Here is a 21,576-nt window from a genome sequence, read left to right on the forward strand (position 1 = left end):
ATTCTCTAAACAAAATATATGCACGCATACGACCGACAGAGCGACTGCACGTTGCCGGGCTACGGGAACGCCTGCAACCATGGAGGAAGCCTGCAACCATGAACCATGAGCAGCCATGACGACTATGTCGAAAAAAAAAATAAACTTTATACCTACAACTAACTTAAACAACTAAGTTCTATAAAATAACTGAAATTAATTACGAGTGCAAAGAAAGCGAGAAATATGTTTTTGAAAAGATATTTGAGTGCATTAGCGTATTTAGTGCTTACGTATTTTAAATCTTCGAGATAACGTGTAAAAAATTAAAAATGGAAATACAACTCTCAGCGATCGATATTTGTTCAGCAAATATTTATTTGTTTATAGTTGTGTGCGGGATCACAAAGCGCGGGCTGGTATCATGGCGGCATTCATGAATTGCGCGCATGTGTGTCTGTAGGCGATCGTGTTTGTTGCCTTCGTATTCCCCATGCGCTGGCTTACCGCCGACGAACTTTCGAAACGGAACGGAAGAAAGAACAGAACTTGCGTTAAGTTGCAAACTAAATTTACTCATAGCTGATAATAGCAACTGAGCTTTCGTGACAATGTCTGATATACTCATAAGTGAAGCAGAAAAAATCTACATTGTCCATGGGATACAAGTACGTTTTGTTCTCTGGTAGTGCAGTTTGACGAGCGTGAATATGTACTATTGCTGCCGTACAAAAGCGTAACTTACTGCATTGAGTCCATCGTCACAAATGGTTCCACTGACTTGCAGGAAAACTTGCGTTGCGATGGTCGCAGTTGTCTGGAGTACCGATTCCTGGAACTAGAAACTGGCCTAGTATCCAACTGCAGTGGATCTTCACACGTCAGGCTGGTTCGTACTGCACTGAAACAACACGTGGATGCCCGTGTCGCTGCATTTTTATCCTAGCTTCTACGTTGCCTAACTGAAACGTGCATGACATCTTACAGTTAGCAGCCGTTAACATTCTCATCTTGCAGGCAAACACTGACATCTTAGTTGGAATCAAAGCAGAACTTGATGCACCTGATCCCTCTGCTCCACATCTAGGCCGCATCGAGTTTTTTGTGGATTGGTAAGTAAAAAAAAGGGGGGGGGGGCGGTCGGATTGGGTCGGAAAGGGCCAGTTCGGTGTAGCATAACTTGGAGCTTTGTTAATAACACTAAGCACGGCAGTAACTGTTGTATAGACTTCAGAAATACGTTAAGGTTACGGAGAACACGATGAATGCTAAGAAGCTACTGGTTTACAGAGCCATTCACCAAGGGTAAAAAAAAAAAGTAGAAACAAGTAGCTTAGAGGGAAAATTGACAATTCGAAATGGATAATGCCAATAAAGCCTGGATAATTCCAGTGAAGGCGCACATGGGCAAGATAATTTTTTTATACTTTGGATGTATGCACTGAACTAAATCGTGTGAAAGTGGGACATTTCTGCATCCCTCGAACTCTCATCTGCTGGCACATTCATCTTCCCTTAGTTTGTAAGACATTTGAAACCATTTGAAGAAATTGTATATACTTTGACATCTTCTTTTTAACAGGAAATTATAGTTCCACCAAATTGTATGTTACTTGTACTTCCTTATGTGTGTGCCAAGCATCTCTCATCTAGCCTGTCGCAAAATTTTTACTGATGCTCTTTTAGCCACAAGTTCAGGCACTGCCTATTTCTTGCATACTCCCTTCAACACGAAAGTCGTAGGGGTATGCTGTGCACTGCAGCATATCTGGAGTCTGCAAATTTACATACCTCATATGGTCTGTTGGCTCTTCCATACTTATGTTTACTTATGTTTACTTTGTGTTGGTTGGCCCTTCTATTTATCTGTTTGAAACATCGAAGGTATAACAGAATAGCAATTTTTTTTTGTGTGTTTTCAGTATCCTGTGTAGGCTTTTTGCTTTACTTCTCTATAGAGTTTTTTTAACAAATGTCCACCTCTCAAGATGAAAATACCACTTGGGTGATCTTGGCCACCTGAGCCCATAAGCATAAGAAGTCATGCTTTATTCAATCTTGTGGATACATTTTCGAAGTGACTGTAGCAGTAGCCTCTTTCCACGTTTGTTGGTTGGGTTGAGCCAAAGCATAGTATTCTTGTCGGGGTTATTTTATACTGCCAGTGTGTGGGTGCCTGGCTGCCAGTGCAAAACTTAGATACAAAAATGCAAAAAAGTTTTTGGAAATGTGTACTTGAATTTTACGCCTTTGCGCATTTCTTAAATGTGTCACATCTCTCTTCTGTGTGTAGAGGCGCTCCAAGCTATATGACTATCCTCCTTTTCAGCACTGACAGATAGGCAGATGGTCGTCTGCACTTGTGTTCACATGCGCTCCTTCTCCTTAGTGTTGAAAAATCATTGAACACAGAATGTTCCTGGAGTCAGCGTGTTGACAAGAGGATGCGTCGAAGGACAAAGGAGGCCTCTTGTCTTTTGACAAATTCTCTTGTCGAAACATTAGCTCTAGGTAAATCTCCTGTTTGATTTTTCATCACTAAAAGCCTCCATCTTCCCCTGAACTTCTATCTTGTCTGCATTTTCCTTAGTGCTTATTTTTAAAGCCTGTACAAAGCAGCTGTTATGACTACACCAACTAGCCTTGTTCATTGCCCAATTTAAAATACCAAGCACAATGTAATTATGTATATTTCTCTCTGCTAAAGGATTTACCATCAGTGGATAAAAAAAAAATGCTGAGTGACTGCCCACTGCATTTGACAAACTAAATTCCATAGATTCAGCATGGATATCAGCAAAAGCAGGAATGAACAAATTAATCAATGATTGTTTGGTTAAATTGAGGTTTGTAAACAGTTACTACTACTTTCATATGTTGAGTGGTGGCCAGAAAGACATGGTGGTCAAATACCACACCGTCATTCATGTTCTGTTGTGGGAGTATCACTTGAAGCTCATTTGGCCTTCCTAATTTGCTTGCACCTGGTATCCAGCTTTTTCTTAAGCCACTATGCTGAGTGTTGACTTATAGTAGTGACTGTCGACTTATAATCCCAAGACAGGTTGAATAAACTTCAGGAAGGGCTGCATTTCAGTTTTGTTCAGTGGTCGAAAGGGTGGCATCATCTGGAAAGAAGGCAACAGTGCTAAAAACGCATCTGGCAATGACTAACTGTCAAGTTCATAATGGTGCTACATACCTAAAACAGTGGGCCATGAAGTTCACCTTATGGAAACATATTAAGTGATGTATCCTTGAAATTTTCATGTAATTTTTTAAAATGTGAGTGAACCTGCGTAACTGCTTTTTTTCACCCTGATTTTGCAGAAATCTTTATGGTATATGCCTGGTGCAAGCAATAAAATGTTAGTTGAAAGTCGGGACCATGTCTTGCGCATCCTAGTTTGTATTGCCTCCTGTACTGCCTGCACAAGCAAATCAGAATTTTCAGTTTCGGTAAACCTTCCCGCATCTCCCTCATCTCTCTCTTTCTCTCTTATCTGCTTATCATTTGATAAGCAGATAAGAGAGAGATAAGAGAGGCATTCATTTGATGTTTCATTGTGGAATGGGAACTATTATTAACTTGCTACACTGTTTATTGTATGGATAGATCTTTAATATTTTCTGGGTCGCTGTAATATAGTATTTTTGAAAAGCATTGATAATGCTGTCACAGTGCAAATGTAAATGTGATTTACCTTTACAAGAGTTCCCTGCATTGTTTCAGCACTGCCAATGCTGACCCTGTGTTTGAAGGAAGAGGCGGAGAAGAGATTGCTACTGAAATCAGATCAGCCTTGGCTCGTACTTACAGCTCTCCAAAATGCCTTGATCTGAAATCTTTGGCAGTTGTTCCTGGTCAACAGGCATGGGTCCTCTATGTGGATGTTTTGGTATGTACATTCCTGGGCAAGCAGACCAGAACACTATTTCAAGCTGATAATGACGTGGTTGTTAAGTTTGTTATAGTCGAAGTATATAAGCGTACCTCAGATAAAGAAAACTTGCTTACAGGGACCCTGAAATGGTTTTGTCGATTTTGTGCATTGAGCTGGTAGAGCATGTCCTTGGGATCATTAGCCGACCAGGTTAAGCTCTCTGGATAAAGTTTGTAATTTATTATGAGGTTTTAAATCTGAATCACTATAGATCCTAGTGGCACTCCATTCAGCTGCCCCTGCCCATGGCACGTTTTACGGGTGAGCGACACCACGCGGGCAAACGAACGCGGGCGGCTTGTTGATGTCACGGCTTATGTTTCCAATTTACTGTGAACAAATATTCATTATAATTGGAACATTTTATAATTTGAAACAGTATCAGAAAGAGAATATGATCACGATTTACTACTACACTTGGCAACTGATGGATAGCAAGCATCGTCTGCCTGTATTACAACGTGCTCTGTGTTGACGTCAGCTCCTCAACCAGTATTGATCTCGATTTTTCTTTTATATGGCACCATTTATTGCCTTTGTTGCATTGTGGGCTGCAAACCTACCATTTAGTCACATGCAGGGGCGTAGCCAGAAATTTTTTTTGCGGGGGGTTCAACCATACTTTATGTATGTTCATGCATGCGTTTGTATGTGCACGTGTATATATACGCAAGCAAAACTGAAAAATTTCGGGGGGGTTGAACCCCCCCACCCTGGTTACGCCCATGGTCACATGTCAAGCTGCGACATCGTGTGCCTGTGCAAGGCAGCTGGCAAGCAGTGTTGCTGCAGTGCATCGGTACAGTGAGCATTGGGCTCTCACTATGTGATCAATGCCAGGACCTGCACATTTGTGGCCATTCCATCAACCCCGATGATGCCGCCACAATTCCCATATTTATGCTTGACAGTGATCGTTGTCAGAGACCTTTAATTTGTCAGCATGCTTCTTAATTTTTGCAGATTATTAACATACTGGAGAACAAAATGTGAGTGGCCAGCGGCCTACAGCTGCCAATATCGTAGTGGTACCTGGTGGCATAGTGCTCAACCATGCGCTGGCGATAGCTGCGAGCTATGGCTGCGTGAGGCGCAGCAGTCGCCAGTGTGGATCCGGACCTTAATGGAGTTGAGGAGAAAAAGTGCTAAGAGGGAGGGTAATTGTCAGTTGCCTGTAGCTGCCTTGATACACTTCATATCGCTCTATTTATGATGCAGATGATTCGATAATGCTGCATCCAAAATGGTAACACAATTTATAAAAATCATTTTAGGGACCGGTTAAAGAGGCCGACAACTGACCGGAATGCGCCTTCAGGTCATTGTGTCGATGGAAAGGCGCTGACTCATAATAATAGAAACAAGCACACTTTCGTCTCTTAGATCAGAAATTATATTTGTAAATCTACATTGAAACTTCCGGAAAAATGACGCTCCATGTTCTCTTTGAGTCACTAGTAATTGCTTTCTTCTGGGTACCTTGAACTGCTCCTTGAGCTCCAACATATGCATTCCATGAATAGAGGACATCTTATCCAAGAAGTGTCATGAGCTACTAGAGATGAGTAACATGGGACAGTAGAGCTTGCAGTTCATAATCATCATTATCAAATAAGTGGCAGACAGTGCTCTTGGACAACATGCTGACTTTGTTGATACCTTCATGACCAGTACAGCATTGGGATTTAAATTTTAGTGAAGGAATAGTAGGCAGACAGCAAAAGAAATAGAGCATTTATATCGTGCTTTTTCAATGTCAACAGTGTGTGTCACAGTTTGATGCTCACATTGTCATTGCAAGTAGTTTCATGATTTTCATGTCCAGTATGGATTTTTGGTACCCTTTCAGATCTTGGAATGTGGTGGAAGCCTGATTGATGCTGTTTCTGTTGCAGTCAAGGCAGCATTGTATGACCTCAAGTAAGTGTAGAAGTTGTATTCATTTTCACCTTATAGTAGTAGTGGTCACCAAACAAGGCATTTCATTTGTTGGAAACTCTTAAACAAACTTCTGGAACTTCATTACACACATTTTTACCTAACACTCTTGACCGTAAGTTCTGAAGCTAATGCAGCTAATTACTGATTTGCAGGTAATTTTTTTGTTAGGTGCTATGGTGAATCAAAACAATAAAGTGCTTGAAACTTTAACTTACAAACGAATACTACTTTGTTCATTTTAAGAGTTTGCAGCCCTGACATTCAGATGGCATTCTTGTATTAGGCCCCTAACCAAAGAACTTTCTGAACAAGCATGAGCGTTGGAATGCTCAGTGGAAAGGGGCCTTGTGCATTCAGTAAATATTTATAAAAAGTGAAAAACATAAGTAACGTTAAACTGGAAAGCGCTTTGAACAACATTTCATAGCCTTTAAACATACCTGTGGAAAATAATATACATATCCGAATGTTTTCATTGATAAAGATAATTGGAAGAAGCCTGGTGAAGATAGGATTTTTTTACTGCATTTAAATAATGTAGGTTTACTATCCCTCTCTTTACAAGTTTGGAATGCGTAGAAGTGTAGGGCATGATTGGCTTATTGCTGTGTGATTTGTAGCCCCGACAGGTATTGCGTGGGTGAAAAATCTGCCGAATGTCAAAGAATTTGAGAGTCATCTTTGTGGGTAGCTCATAAGTGAATTCAATGAGACTGAGGCAGTTTTTGAATGACATGAGGACATAGAAGCCTACGTCTACATCACACTTTCGAACTCTAATAAAGGAATATCACATGAAGACTTTTGCCATGCCCTTGCCTTCGAAACTTTTAAACAAGACATTGTTCTGTTTACTCTAGCCAGAAACACATCACTTGAAATTGGTGCTATGCATAAGCTGACACAAATTCCTTTTTTTGTGAAGTAAGGCTTTTCTTTCCATTGTGTATGTGCCAACTTGAGATAAAAGATTTGGAGTTCTATGACTGTGCATTCCAAACTTGTATAAAGAGAGGAATTGTTAACTAGACATGTTTTCTAAGTGTTCTCAAGAAATCTGTTCTCGCCAGGTGGATGTTAGCATTCTTTATCAATCTAAGCTGTTGTCACAAGCAAGATACCTATTACATGTGCAGTGTTTCGTTGTGGATTCTCTGCTTCGAAAGGTGCGTGCACTGCACAATAATCGTGAGCTTGCATTTGCTGACAGGCATCAAGAAGTGGCTGTCATTCTGTGCATTCACAAGCTAAAGACATACATTACAACACGACATGTGTGGTGCCAGTGGCCACAGCAGGACTTAATGTAGGGGACATTTGGGAAGGACCAACACCGGTGGGTAACACCCAACTTATGTTGGCCCTTAAAGTCTGGTACAGGCATCCTCACCTAGGGGAAAGTTATTGTAATAGTATGGAGAGCTGGGCGAGTTGGTTTGAGGACATTATTGGAAACATTTCATCTATGCGCGCCAAAATGTTTCCAATAATGAAAGTTATTGTGTTTATGTATGATACCTGCCCTCTTTGCTGTGGTCTTCATGCCTAGATTAACTGACCTCAAACCGACAAACATTGGGTAATTTCAGAAAAAAAAAGTCGCACCATAAAAGGGGGGAAGAAGACACACACACAAGGACAGCTCACTAACAAAGTATGGAATCGTGGTTTACCGAAAAGGCTACATGCATTTACGGAACCTACTGATGCATATCAAACTGCCCCTAAGAAAACCTGTGCTCCAAGTTACTTTAGACCACCAGATCTTTTATACCTAACTGAAATCTAAATGCACAAGCTTTTTTATGTTTCACCTCCATCAATATTTGGCTTCTGCAGCCAGGATTGAAACTGCAACCTTGAGCTTCGCATAGCAAAATCATAGCCACTAAGCTACAGCAGTGGGTTAGGTGTAATTGAGGTTATAATGTGAAAATTTTAATGTGGTTGTCTCTGACTTTATACGGCATCTCAGAAGTTCCCTTCAGCACTGTGGAGGCTACAGGGCCCTTAGCCAATAGAAAGGTTGAAAATCCCTCGCGATGTATCCATCCGTGCCGCGTCGTCTGCTCACCGTCCTTATGGCGTCTGCGCACCCGCGTTGTGCATGTAAAGCGAACAGACGCCAAAAAAGGAGCACATGGCTGCAGCCATCGACGCTGGTGCCGTCCGCCTGGAATTTATCACGTTGTTGTGCGCTTTGTGGCCCGTGAGTTCCAAACACACGCTTGTATTTGATTTAGATTCATGTCCTGACGCTTCGACAGCAATGTATTCGTGACTATATTGCGCTATTCATGAACCGTTATCAAATGCTCAGCACGTTAGGCTTAGCAGGCGGGGCTAAACAAAAGTCTGATCTCACCAATAACGACAAAACGTACCTGCTGCTTTGTCCTCGTCATCAGATGGCGCAAAGCAATGGGTCATTTTGCCATTTATTTCTTGCTGTCAGCGCTGTGGGCAAGTAACAAGCGAAACTTCGGATCGAAGCGGACGGTTGCATCTGCATGGGCACTGCCATGTTGATTTGTAACCACAGTTACCGGTTACTGATACAACAGTTACAGAAATACGACATAAATGCGATGTGACATGTGCTAAACAAGTGCAAATGTCTCAACCCTGCGAATTGTAAGGTAATTATATCTGGTACTATATTTTGCAGCGCAAGCATGTGGCTTGCTTACACCCCGTAGCTTTGGTAGTGCTGAACGGTAATGGTGAGATGGAGTATAGTGCCACTTAAGTGCTCCTAAGTAATGAAAAGTAAAGAACTGTACTGTAGTTAAGGTATCATTACACTTTACAGGGTCTGTCCATAAAGTAATGAGGCTATGTCTGGTAAAAAAATTTTATTGATCTGATCGGTACATATTATTTAAATTCTTCAAAATAGTTTCCTTGGGCGTCGATACACCGAGTACGACGTGATTCTTGCGCTGCAAAGGCTCCCTGAAAGTCTGCTGCCGTGACCTCCCTAAAAAATTCTCTGACAGCCAGTTGGATGGCGGGAACACAATCGAAACGGTGACCGTTATGGCTTCTCTTGGGCTTTGGGAATGGGAAGAAGTCTGCAGGCCTCATATCAGGGCTGATGCAGTCCTGATACAGTGGATGTGAGGTGGGCAGACTTCTTCCTGCTCCAAAATCTCAAGAGAAGCCAGAAAGGTCACCATTTCGACGGTGTTCTTCCTATCCAACTAGCTGTCACAGAGTCTTTGAGATAGGTCATGGCCGCTGACTTTCAGGGAGCCTTTGCAGCGGGGAGATCGCATTGTATTTGGTTTATCGACGCCCTAGGAAACTATTTTGAAGAATTTAAATGATATGTACCGATCGGATAAATAAATTCTTTTTACCAGGCCCAGTCTCATTACGGGCAGACACTGTGGAGAATCTTTACGTTTTCCATACCCAAAGCTAGTGGATGCCAACCACCTGGGTGCACTAAATAATGCAAAGCCATACACAAAAGAATGCAAAAAGACCACAAAAGAATAAAAGCAGGGTGTGGGGCTTTTGGTACACAATTACGCTTGGATGCACTATTTCTAAAACTCCCTACTTACTGTATAGTCTAAATTCAATGTTAGCAATTTATTTCACTTGCCTCAATAAAGTTCTACCATTCACAACCTAATGAATTTCATGAATTTTTATGTAAGCATACTCTGAGTTTATAGGCAGTGAACTCCTCCTAGTGCGGAGAAAACAACTAAGAAAGCAGAAACAGACAAGGGAAGAATAGCAGGAAAGACAACCCTCGAGTCAGTCCCCAGTATCATTCCTCTTTTGTCGGTTTCTGTTCCAGACCCGTATTCTGTAGCAATGCATTATGCTAACTTCTGGGCTAGCCTTATCCTCCATTCACGGACAGCTGAGCTCATTAAAGGAACACTAAAGAGCAAAATGATTTTTCTCATATTAGTAAAGTACCCTTTCACGATACCAAAAACACCACACTTGCGGCGAGAAAACGCTTAGTAAGTGAGAAAACGCGCAAAAACAAAATGTGGGTGGCGACGCCACCTTGAAGTTTCCGCACCATTCGCCGTGATGTCACATGTTTCGATGCCTACTAGGGACTACGTAGTTTTTAATCGGTAAAAATGAAGTACAATGTCCTCTGAGGGGGCCATAGACTTAACATACCAAGTTTGGGGTAATTCTGTTGAGCTAGTGGCGCCAAAATACGGTAGACACACTTTGAAATCAGTGACGCCACGCAGAGAGATTTCGGCGAGAAATTTAAAAATGAAACTTTGAACATGATTTTCTCCTCTATTAATAAACCTGTGATGGCAAAATTAACGACATTAGAGTTCTCAAAACACAATTTATTGATCTAAACTGATTCATTGTTTCTCTTTAGTATCCCTTTAACACGGATGTCATTCTGACTGCTATCGAAGCACGAAAAGCAAAAAAAGGCATTAGCAATGGAAACACCAGCGCTGTAGTCGCTTTTTTTACGGGTTACCATTTAGCCTGATTTGTACCTTGTTGCAGCATATTTCTAGTGGCAGCATTTAACTATCAAAAGTTTGTCCAGTGGCCTCAACTTGCATGTCCCTCCATCCCCATTGATGATGAACATGGTGTGCACATCACTTGAAGCCCTTCCCATTTCCTTTCACGCATCATGTTCACAGTAGGTGGCTTTTGAGGGCTCGTTTTTCTTCGTTAAACACAACATTAATGAGAACTAACAGACAATGCATTTTGAAGCACAAAGCTTATAAGCGCACATAAAACGAGGACCGAAGATATAAGAACTTGACAGGACAGCGCTGTCCTGTCAAGTTCTTATATCTTCAGTCCTCGTTTTATGTGCGCTTATAAGCTTTGTGCTTCAAAATGAATGTTCACCAACTAGCCCATCTCACCGTCTTGCGACAATAATGCCAAGGAAAGTATAGGGGGTGTTATTTGTAGTAATTCGGATATAAATGCGAAGAAAGTAAAGTGGACAAAAAGATAACTCGCCACTGGCAGGGACCGAACCTGCAACCTTCGAATAACGCATTAGACGTGTTATTCGAGGCTGCGACTTTCAATAAGAGCATCGGACGCGTTATTCGAAGGTTGCAGGTTAGGTCCCTGCCGGCGGCGGGTTATCTTTTCTTCCACTTTACTTTCTTCACATTTATATCCTGATTACTACAAATAACACCCCCTATACTTTCCTTGGCATTATTGTCTGTTAGTTCTCATTAATGTCATATTGACAGTGTAACTCAAATATTGCCTCTTGAACCATTGCTCTTTATATGTAGGGTCGTGATAAATTGGTTTAACTGATTGTTATTGCATTGTATGACTCCATTTATTGTAAATAGCATGTTACTACTGGTACATCATTACTGGCAGATCACTTTTTAACCTTTGTCTGCTCTGTTCATCATGCCAGCATTTGACAGTGAGTGTTCGCAGTCGTCAAGTGATATCTGGTCATGCTTTCCTGTGTACGCGTGACACGATGCTATATACAGCCAATAAAACTAGGAACTTTGTGCGGTTGTCTAACATCTTACTGTCGAAGAACTGCGATGTGGGCGAATTGGTTTACGTACATTGTAGATTACATTATTCTGACTCCAAGGTCAACCAGGAGTTGGTTTGGCTACGGTGGTGAAAGGTGATGCTTCAGTGCTGCAATCCCACCTGCATGTGGCCCATCACTAAGAGCTGCCAGCTGTGACTGCACTCTAATGCAGCTACTGCATTCGAGTGAAGCTGTGAGTCACTAAACAAAGAAAGTGCTTACAAATAGAGTGAGAACTCACTTATGCAGCTGTGGTGTCTTTGATGCATTAGTTGTCAGATTGGCATATATCTGTGAAGGATATATTTATAATTTGGAGCAGTAACTTGCGTAAAACAATTTGCACTGTGTGCACAGTTGAATGAGGCTTAATAATTACTGTCCTATTGTTTTGCAGAATTCCAAAGGTTTCAGTGACCGTAGATGAAAATGGAGAGCCAGAAATTGAGGTTTCTGATGACCCGTATGATGTCAACAAAATGAGCACTGCAAACGTGCCTTGCTTTATTACACTTTCAAAGGTTTGTCTTTGCTTGCTGCTTTGTTCTTCATGCTGTGTGTAAACTTTTTATGCTAGAACCTTGAAACAGATTTTTGGTTGGTTTTGTCTACCAATCTCCCCATAAGTTATGGTATTCTTCAGTTTGTTATTTTCTTCAGGCTTTTAAAGGACCCCTGACACCAAACTTCGAAACTTGAGATGTTTGTGTTGTTTGATTGTCCTACATACGTGGTGGCAAACGTTGTGTTTAAAATATTTTTATTTGGTTTTAAAGTAAGTTTGTGTACTCATCTGAATTGGCAGCACCTTGTGGCATTGCCGCTAGTGTAGCACGGATAAGGGTCCCTTCGTGATGTTGAGCGAATAAAGTGAGTGTTGTCATCACAGACAAGTTGTTGGGGCACACACAATGCCACAACTGTTGCCCTATGGGGGCTATTGTTCGTAACCTCCCTCACTTTGTTGTCGTGCTGCTCTCAAGGTGGTCGTGGCTGCTTACACCAGTGGCGTTTTAAGTACCGTAGCAGGGAATGTTTTCTTTTTTTGTTTCTGAGAGGGCACACTCTTGACAGTCTAGTGGGTGCTTGGCAAGCGGGTGCATCGCGTGTCGTTTCAATGTAGACAGAAATTTCGGCAGGAGAATGTGCCTGGTGTGTCACACCCTAACTGATACTGCAGCACCCGTCATTTCATTCTTTCTCGCATGTGGGGCCCCAATTAAAAAACTGCACTGTCAGTGTCGTCAAAGCTTGAGCGCATGATGATATGGCACTCAACCACCATAGTGGGGTGCTAGTTCCTCGTGATTTTAGGCAGGCATTTTGAAGTGACACCAAAATTGCTCATAGTAATGATTGATTGATTGATTAAATAACTTTAATGTGATTGAAATAACTTTAATGGCTCATATTAATGATGTTGGCATTAATTATATGATATGTTAGAGTATTAACAGTTCAATTTTGGGATTATCAGACATAAAGCTACCAATTAAAGCGTAAAAGTCACAAAAAAAAATTGGCTGTCAGGGGTCTGTTAGAGGGGCCCTGCAACACTTTTTTTAGCATGGTCAGAAAACGCTGTTGATCGGTGCTCCTGAGAACATGCAAGCCAAACATTATAGCGCAGCATGCAGCCTGAAATTTGCAATTAATTCTCAAAGTCGGCTAGAAATCGTTCCCTCTTCTCTCGACAAATGACGCCATAAACCCAACTGACTGTGCCATAAACCCAAAGTCTACGGCCATTGACTGACCTGAGCATCATGAGCTGCATAGTTACCGTGGCCGCCACAAGATGCCGCCACGCGCCTGCGTAAATGTTTGCGATCACTCTGAAAGTAAGCCGTGCGTTTGGAGAAAAAAAGAAAAGTGCTCAAGGTCATTACGCACGCTGACGAAGGGTCTCATCTTCTTGCCCCCTTGTCATCCCCCTCCCTCCGTAGCTTTCAGCGCGCTCCGCTCTCGCTAGTACGAAAGGAGAGAGAACGCACTTGAAGCGTGCAACAAATCCCTGTAACACCACTCGTACTTGACGGATTCAAAAAATTTTTGCAGCAGTCGATTTGTGAGGCAATAAGCTCTTTTAATGAAGCCTTTCGACAATTGCTTGGAAAAGTGTTGCAGGGCCCCTTTAAGAAGGCATGCAAAGTATAAAGTGCCTGGATTACACACTACTAATATTTCACGTATCAGTTATTGCTCTGTAAGGAGATAACCTTTCTGGTATAGTTATTTATAGGCTTCAGTTTTCTATTAGGTCATATTTTCGGCTTGCAGCAGTTGAAGAGCTGGAATTCTGTTTAGATACGGTCTCAAATTGTGCCTATTTGTTGCCTAAGTTAGAAGAAAGAGTGTAGATTAAAAATGTTGTTTAAATATTCATTCTCACATTATGTGTTACTGGATGAATTTCAAACAAACAAAGCAGTTGCGACTGCATCATTCTCCTTGCTTGAGCAAAATTTCTGCATGTGATTCAAAAAGCCAGTGAGACAGCCTTGCACTTTACCAATGACAGCTGCCGGGAAAAGTGAATTTGCCAAATAAGCGTGTTTGTGTCCAGCACTACAACAGCAGCCATCATCGATGCACACCAGAACTAGTCGGGCTCACAGTTATAGCACTAGAGCAGCCTACTTATCATTTTATTAGTTTGATTAGATGGTTACATTATTGTTCAGGCATCATGATTATAAGTTGACACATGTTGCACAAATATTCACACAATGTGACAGTGTGCTGTTGCAGCTTCGAAATTATGTGACTCAAGCAGTGCATACACTAAAATGCCAGCACAGCAAAACTGCATCTATGACTTCTTGCGTGCAGTGTATGTATTTGGAACAGCACCTTGCTTCCTTCTCAATGGAAGGAAGCAAGGTGTAAGGAGCCTTCCATGCATAAAATTCTTCAGAATTCCTACTGCAGTGCAGCTCAAACAAGAAGATATACATACCATGACATCTTGCATTCCCTGAACAGTGGCTCAAATTTTGCAATACACAAAACCACTGAGTGTGGCATGGAGAGTGCTCTTGAGCAGAATAAATTTCTGCAGTGCCGCCTGGGCAGCACATCACACCCCTGAGTAGTGCCACAAAAATTCTTGATTAGGCTCTCATTTTAACTACAATACCCCATTATAACAAAGGTTGTAGTTGTATAAAAATTACCTGAAATTGTTCTGTTGACAGGATAGTAATATCCTGCGATAGTAGTGTTGATTTTTTATGACATAGTTGTTGTGTAATGTTGCAGGTTGGTCAACAGTTTGTGTTAGATGCAACACAAGAGGAACAAGCCTGCGCAGTGGGCTCTTTAGCAATGGCTGTCACAGCAACTGGGAAAATTGCGAGTCTCTTCAAAGGTGGTGCTGGGAGCCTTCATCCTGAAAACATTATGGACATCATTGAGGTGTGCATTGACCATAGGGTTCTTATCTTCCATTTGTGGATGCCTTGTATTAGGAAATAGACTTGTACAGTCATGACAGTCATGGTATACCTTTTTGTTACACCTGTAAAATCAAAACAAGACAGAAGTTCAGGCAAAAATGGAGGCTTGAAGCGATGAGAAATTGTTGAACAGGAAATGTCACTGGAGCCAACATTTCAACAAGTGAACTTGTCTTTGTCAAGGCAGCAACTACCTTCTTTAGCAGAGTGTATGTGTACACTGCTTACTCTCCCCCAACCACAAAAGTGGAGAAGGAGAAGAGAGCAAGTGGGAACAAGTGGGGCAGGGGCAGAAAGGACAGGAGGAGGCTATTAAGATAGCTTGGTGTGTCAAATGGGGTCAGCATGGGGGAGAAAAAAAAAAAAACATATAATAATAATAATTGCTGATGTTTAACATCCCATAACCATGATATGATTATGAGGGATGCCGTAGCCGTAGGGAGGGCTCCGAAAATTTCGACCGCCTGGGATTCTTTAATGTGCACCTAAATCTAAGTACACGGGCCTCAAGCATTTTCACCTCCCTCGAAAATGTGGCCGCCATGGCCGGGATTCCATCCTGCGACCTTCGGGTCAGCAGTCGAGCACCATAACCACTAGACTGCCGTGGCCGGTAAAAAAAAAAGAAAACAAGGAGAGGGGGCAGTTACCTGGGTTGTATAGACGATTTTCTGCAGCTGGTTTGCACAATTAAATGAGGTGGTGCCACCGGCACCTGGCCTCTCAGTTTCAGGACGTGGCCTTTGGCAGCCCCGCTCAATACGTCTCCACTCACGCCACATCGTCTGCGCGGCGTCCCCATAGCGTCTGCACGCATGCATTGGGCCAGTAAAAGTGAGCAGGGGCCCCATTTTGTACGCATTCTGTGATAAAATGAAATGAAACGTCATGAGAGGGAGCCACACGGGATTGGTCGAGGCTCGACTGATGGTCAGACGTGAGAATAGCAACCGGAAATGGCAGTGCTGTCAATCATTTGGGCAAAGAACGGGCATAAAACGGACAGAGGCACCGTTCTGTCCGATAGAACGGATACAGAATGCTCTCCGGACAACTTGCATTGGATCGCAACGTAAGCGCTGGGGCCAGAGAATCGAATCAGCCTGCTTTGTGTCTGGCTTTCTCCAATCCCGCGCCGATAGTTTGTTAAAATCGCAACCAGCCCCCACCACCGAACGACTTGTCAAATTGCGGCACCACCTAGCGTCCACTCAAGGCATCAACACAAATAAATTATTAAAGCCATCGCACTCTTCAATTTCAAGCTTTGAAAAACAATGCCTGCCAATATTGATGTTCAGCTATAATCATTTTATATTTCTTCATGCGTTGAAAAGATCTCCAATTCCCTCAGCTCGCCTATTGGCTGTTTGCTTCCGCTTGTCCTCTCGTGACGTTTCGTTCCGTTCTGTCACAGAACGCGTACAAAATAGCCCCCCTGTACCGGAAAAGAGTCAACATGATGGCACCTGTGGATGCAGTTTCCTTCCGCCTTGAATTTATCACATCGTCGTGCGCTGTGTGGCCCATAAGTTCGAAACCTACACTTTTATTTGCTTTATATTTGTGTCCTGAAGCCTCGGGAACAATACATTCATCGGTGTTTTGCAGCATTTCCAAGATCTACTCTCAAATCCTCCGAGATAAGGCTTAGCAGGTATGGCTAAAAAACACAGCTGATCTCAATAATAAAGACAATACATACCTGATGCTTTGTCCCAAGCGTGAGATGATAAAAAGCAATAGCCGATTTAACCATTTATTTATTGCTGTCAGGACAGTGGGCAAGTAGCAAGCGCGACTTCAGATCGAAAGCGGGCGGTCGTGTCTGCATGGGTGCTGCCATGTTGGCTTCTAACCACAGCTACTGGCGGTGGCTGATACAACAATTAAAGGCATACACCATCAGTGCGATGTAGAACAAACATATCGCTTATCGCTGTGGCGTAGTACGCGCCAAACAAATGCAAATGTCTCCATCTTACCTTGTCAACTTTTAGGCAGTTAAATATCGAACTATGTTTTGCTGCAGAAGCATGTGACTTGCTTACGCCCAGCTGCAAGCAGCTTGTGTTATACGGCCATGGCCACTTCGCTGGCTGAAGGCCAGTTATGATCACGTGATAAAACATGGCTGCACCCGTGCACAGCTGTTGAAAATCGTTTATAAGGGTTTTGTTCCCTCCCATCCACTGTATACAGTTGCACCCACTTAAAACAATACTCAAGTGCCACGAAAATTTCATTGTTATAACCGATAATTGCTATAAACGGGTTACACGGAAAAAAGCAAAATAGGGGGATGGCAGGCTGTTGTGAGAAAACTATAATATCAGATGGGGTATGCCAACAGAAATCAGTTACAAGGATGTCAAAGCTGCCGATTTTTCGGACATGTTTGAAAATTCGCATGCTTTCATGGGACCGCCACAAGCCCTATGGAGCCAGTGTATGGCAACGTCTTAAGTTTCGGACACTGAAACTGTTCGAAGTCTCAACTTTTTACTAAAATTGCATGTTTTAACAGAAACCACCACCACTACAGTGCCGTAGCGAATTTCAAAAGTCAGCTTTGCTGCAATGCCACAACGCCATGCGGTGAAGCATACCACAAATTCGAAGGGGCACTGGGGTACGTTGGGGTTGTGGGCGGGGTTCAGCAGCTTGAATTTCTCGTTTGCTTCTTTTTTTTTCAAGGATTTCGCATTCCATTGCGTTTCGGCATGGACACCCAACAGCCAGAATTCATTGTTATAACCGATAACGCGGCATGTGGGTGTTGGTGTAAGCGGGTTATTTCACCATAGAAAACATACAAAAGTTTACGGTGCAGCAGCTTCTCATTGTTATAAACGATATATCGTTAAAACCGGTATCGTTATAAGTGGGTTCGACTGTATAAGGGGGCCTTGTGCTGAGTCGTGAATCATCCGAGGGTTCAGGAAAATCGTGCCAGAGTATTTTGCCAAAGTATACATCAGACATGAGCAGCAAATGAACGTGAGAATTTCATGGCCAGAACAGTTAAAAATTCCGAGATAAATGGCTCAAGTCCGACTGGTTGTCATTGTGTACCTACTGTATCAAATAGATTCAAGAGCTCCCTTTGAAATGTTTATATCCATTGGCTGGTGTGTATTTAATCTTGTGGATAAGATACAACACTCTCAGGGACCTGAATTCAATTGTCCCTGTATGAAGGACACCTTGCTACCATGTTGCATCTTGGCCACATAGATTGTACTACAACAAAAGACTGCAATTAGCTTGTTTTATTATGTATATTCTATGCTGGGAAAGTTGAGGTGTCCCATGCCAACTGGTGAAAAAGTTTGTGTGACTGCATTGAATGCTGTATTGAATGGATTATTGCAATGAGCTGCTTAAGTGAGCCTAATTGGGCATGGTGGTAGTGGTAATAGCATGGTAGCAGAGAATTTTTGATATTGGCCACAACTATTGAGTAACTGTGTGATCCTGTTGCTGGGAGGTTCACGTGCAGTAATAGAGCAGTCACCACAGATAGAAAGTTGCAAAAGGTTTTAGGAGGCGATTTCAGCTAATTTGTTGTATTTTTCTTGAACATGTCTTGCTCCACAGTGTAGAAATTCAAAGGCTGCAGTGACTCTCCACATAATAATTGTGCATACTCTATTCATGCAGGTTGGAAGAGATGTTGGAATAGCTCTCAACACTGCAGTGACTCAACAGCTGAAGCTTGAAAGCAGTTCTAAAAGGGAAAAAAAGGGATTTCTTTTATAGCACACTGCTGCTGTATGTCAAAATAAGCTCATGCAGTTAGTGTATTGTGAATAAACAACGAAAATGTGTCGTCACTGTGGCTGTCAATTTTTCAGCCTGTGCTAAAACAAAAGGCTGTCCTTCCAGTAAGAGAGTTTTAGCATGTTCAAATATGCATGTATTAATCGGATACGGCAATTCTGGGAATGTAGACAGCTGCAGAAGCACTGTTGGCGACATCTTGTGACACTTTTTATAACTACAGTGCGTAAGAAATCTTTTTGTTGCATTTCGAGATGGGAGCCAACAGATGGAAACACAGAGTGCGGATAGGTTGAACAAGCAGGAGAAAGTGCCTTGGACAGGCTCGCTGTTTCAATAGGAGGACCTATCTTTGTCAAAGGCGCATTGTCATCCTTGGCTTGTTAGGTTTAAGGGGGTTAGTGATGACATCATGTCCAGTGGTGGCGCGTGTCACTGTTGGTAATTGCCGTCTGGAAAGAAAAAAACCATGAGAAAAGCAAATGAGTATAGCCCTTGCCTCTTTTGAAGGAAGGTTCTAATGTGGCTCAGGAATCGCATCGCAGCAATAAGGGGAGCTAAAAAAAAGAAAAAGGCGGTTCTTTGGGAAATAAAGGGACACCATCTTCTGCAGCCTTTGTGGGAGCTGGGCTCGGTGCCCTTCTGCCGGTTCTCCAAGTCTCTTTCGTGCTCTGCTCTTTCCTTCGTTGTGCCTTTGGCAGCTCTCACTTTGCTGTACCGCTCCTTTTTTTTTCTCCTTTTTTCTTTTTAGCTCCCCTTATCTCCGCGATGCGATTCCTGAGCCCCGTTACAACCTTCCTTCAAAATGGGCAAGGGCTATACTCATCTGCTTTATAGTTTTTCTTTCCAGACTGCAATTACCAACAGCGCCACGCGCCACCACTGGACATGACACCAACACTAACCCCCAAAACTAACACGCCAAGGATAACAAGGTGCCTTTGACAAAGATAGGTCCTCTCGGCCAGCCTGTCTGAGGCACTTTCTACTGCTTGTTCAACCTATCCGCACTCAGTGTTCCCATCTGTTGGCTCCCATCTTGACATTGGAATGCAACAAAAAGATTTCTTCTGTACTGTAGTTGTAGAAAGTGTCACAAGATAGCGCCAACAGTGCTTCTGCTGCTGTCTACATTCCCAGAATTGCAGTATCCAATTAATCAAACTCTCCATGAAATGTTTCAATTTTACATGTGTATATACGTATACACAAACATACAGTTGCACCCACGAACATACATGAAGTTTGGTTGAGCCCCCCACAACCCCGAAAAAATTTCTGGCTACACTACTCGTGGCTTGTATATTCGAGGTATTGTTTGTCAAAGGGTTCCTTGTACATTGTTGTTCTTAAAGGGATCCTGAACCACTTTTCCAAGAGATCATTGAACAACCTCGGTATCGGAATTTATTGCCTCACGAATTGGTCACTGAAAAAATTTCTCGAATCCATCAACAATGAGCAGATTTATAAGGGTTTGTCTCATGCCTTAAGCGCCTCCTCTCTTCTCTCATCCCGACGAGCATGCTGGAAGCTACACAGGGAAGGATGGCACGGGGCAGAGAAGTTAAGTCAGCGTGCGTGATGAAATGTGATCACTCGGTCCCGTTGTCATTCCTGTGTGCAAGTGTGGCTGCTGTGTAATGCTAGCATACTAAGGAGCTGGGACATGGTGGTGCCCCTTGGCAAGAAGTGTATCTGACCCAAACGCCGCCCTTGACTTATGTCGGCTATTGGCCAGTAGAATGCCATCTGTTGTTCGACGTCAGACAGCAGGTGCCGGCAGCTCTGAAGATAGTGAGCACTCTCTATCAAAAGAGGGCGCCTGAGAAAATGGCAACTCTGCGCTCCACTTCTAAACTCTCCTTGCCGCGCACGACTGCAAGATTTGGCTGAGCTGTTCATACCATTGTCTGCTTTCCACAGGATGCGTTTTCTCACCAAGCCTGAGGAGTGGATCATGACTCCTTTAACCCTTTATGGGGCATAATGTTATGAACAACGCACACCACCTACTGAGGGCGGCATTGTCATTTCTATCAGCTTCTTATAATATGTCTAAAATTTGAACTCTCTATTGTTAAGGGTTTTCAAGAAAAAAGTGGGACATATGTGTCCGACTACACTATGAGTGTATCTGAAAAAGTTGGACATATGGGTCCCACTGACCACTGAAGGACAGTCGTTCCAGAAAAAAAAAAAAGTACTTTTATTTTTTTATGCGAAGTTGCTGCTGCCTTATAAACCACCAAGAACAGAGTCTACAAACACCTACTCTCTATCACAAAAAAAACTCGACTAAATATCCATTGTGTATCCACTTGCTAACGGCACTCGAACAGCAGATGTGGGTATTGGGCATGCCTGCAATAGTTGAATTTTTGTCCGTGGAGATAGCTTAACTGCTTCCTCCACTGGAAGAGGCTTCCCTGCGTGAAGCAGAATGAAAATTGGATACTGCAATCACTTGCACACAATGTTAGACTGGCTACGCTTTCTAAAATATATCACTGAAAGGTTGTCAACTTTACATTGCTCAAATTTTTGAGGAAACTGTATGGGTAGGAACGAATAAAACCACTATAATAACACATTTAGGAACTCGTGAGTACGAAATAAACTTTTCAAGCATACCGCTCATGCTGAATCAGGTGGAGAGTGCGCAAAAAATTTGATGAAAAAAGGATACAGAGCGTGCAAGTGGAATGGTTCGTTTGGAGCACTGCTATGTGCTGGCACCTTGCGAATATCATAAAAACAACTATCAAAACCGCTTTCTAGAACATCCACGTGGCCACACTTAGAGACTGAAAGCAATCGATTCAGTGGTTTTGATCTAAAAAATTAGAATGTGGCGAAGAAAAAAGTGGGGCATATGAGTCCCACTGCCCCACAAAGCGTTAATGTGCCATTCTGAACA

At 42.5% G+C, this 21,576-nt stretch overlaps 1 protein-coding gene across 1 annotated transcript; it reads left to right on the forward strand.

Moving 5' to 3' along the window:
• The first annotated feature begins 403 nt into the window (after positions 1-403).
• On the forward strand, positions 404-18,657 carry LOC119375565 (exosome complex component RRP42). The gene is made up of 8 exons (XM_037645774.2): positions 404-647; positions 767-868; positions 997-1,091; positions 3,713-3,878; positions 5,773-5,843; positions 11,810-11,933; positions 14,674-14,829; positions 18,537-18,657. Exons 1-8 carry the CDS (start codon positions 591-593, stop codon positions 18,633-18,635), a joined length of 870 nt encoding a protein of 289 aa, XP_037501702.1. The 5' UTR covers positions 404-590; the 3' UTR covers positions 18,636-18,657.
• The last annotated feature ends 2,919 nt before the right edge of the window (positions 18,658-21,576 follow it).

Source organism: Rhipicephalus sanguineus, chromosome 1 (genome assembly GCF_013339695.2).
Source record: "Rhipicephalus sanguineus isolate Rsan-2018 chromosome 1, BIME_Rsan_1.4, whole genome shotgun sequence".
NCBI lineage: Eukaryota > Metazoa > Arthropoda > Arachnida > Ixodida > Ixodidae > Rhipicephalus > Rhipicephalus sanguineus.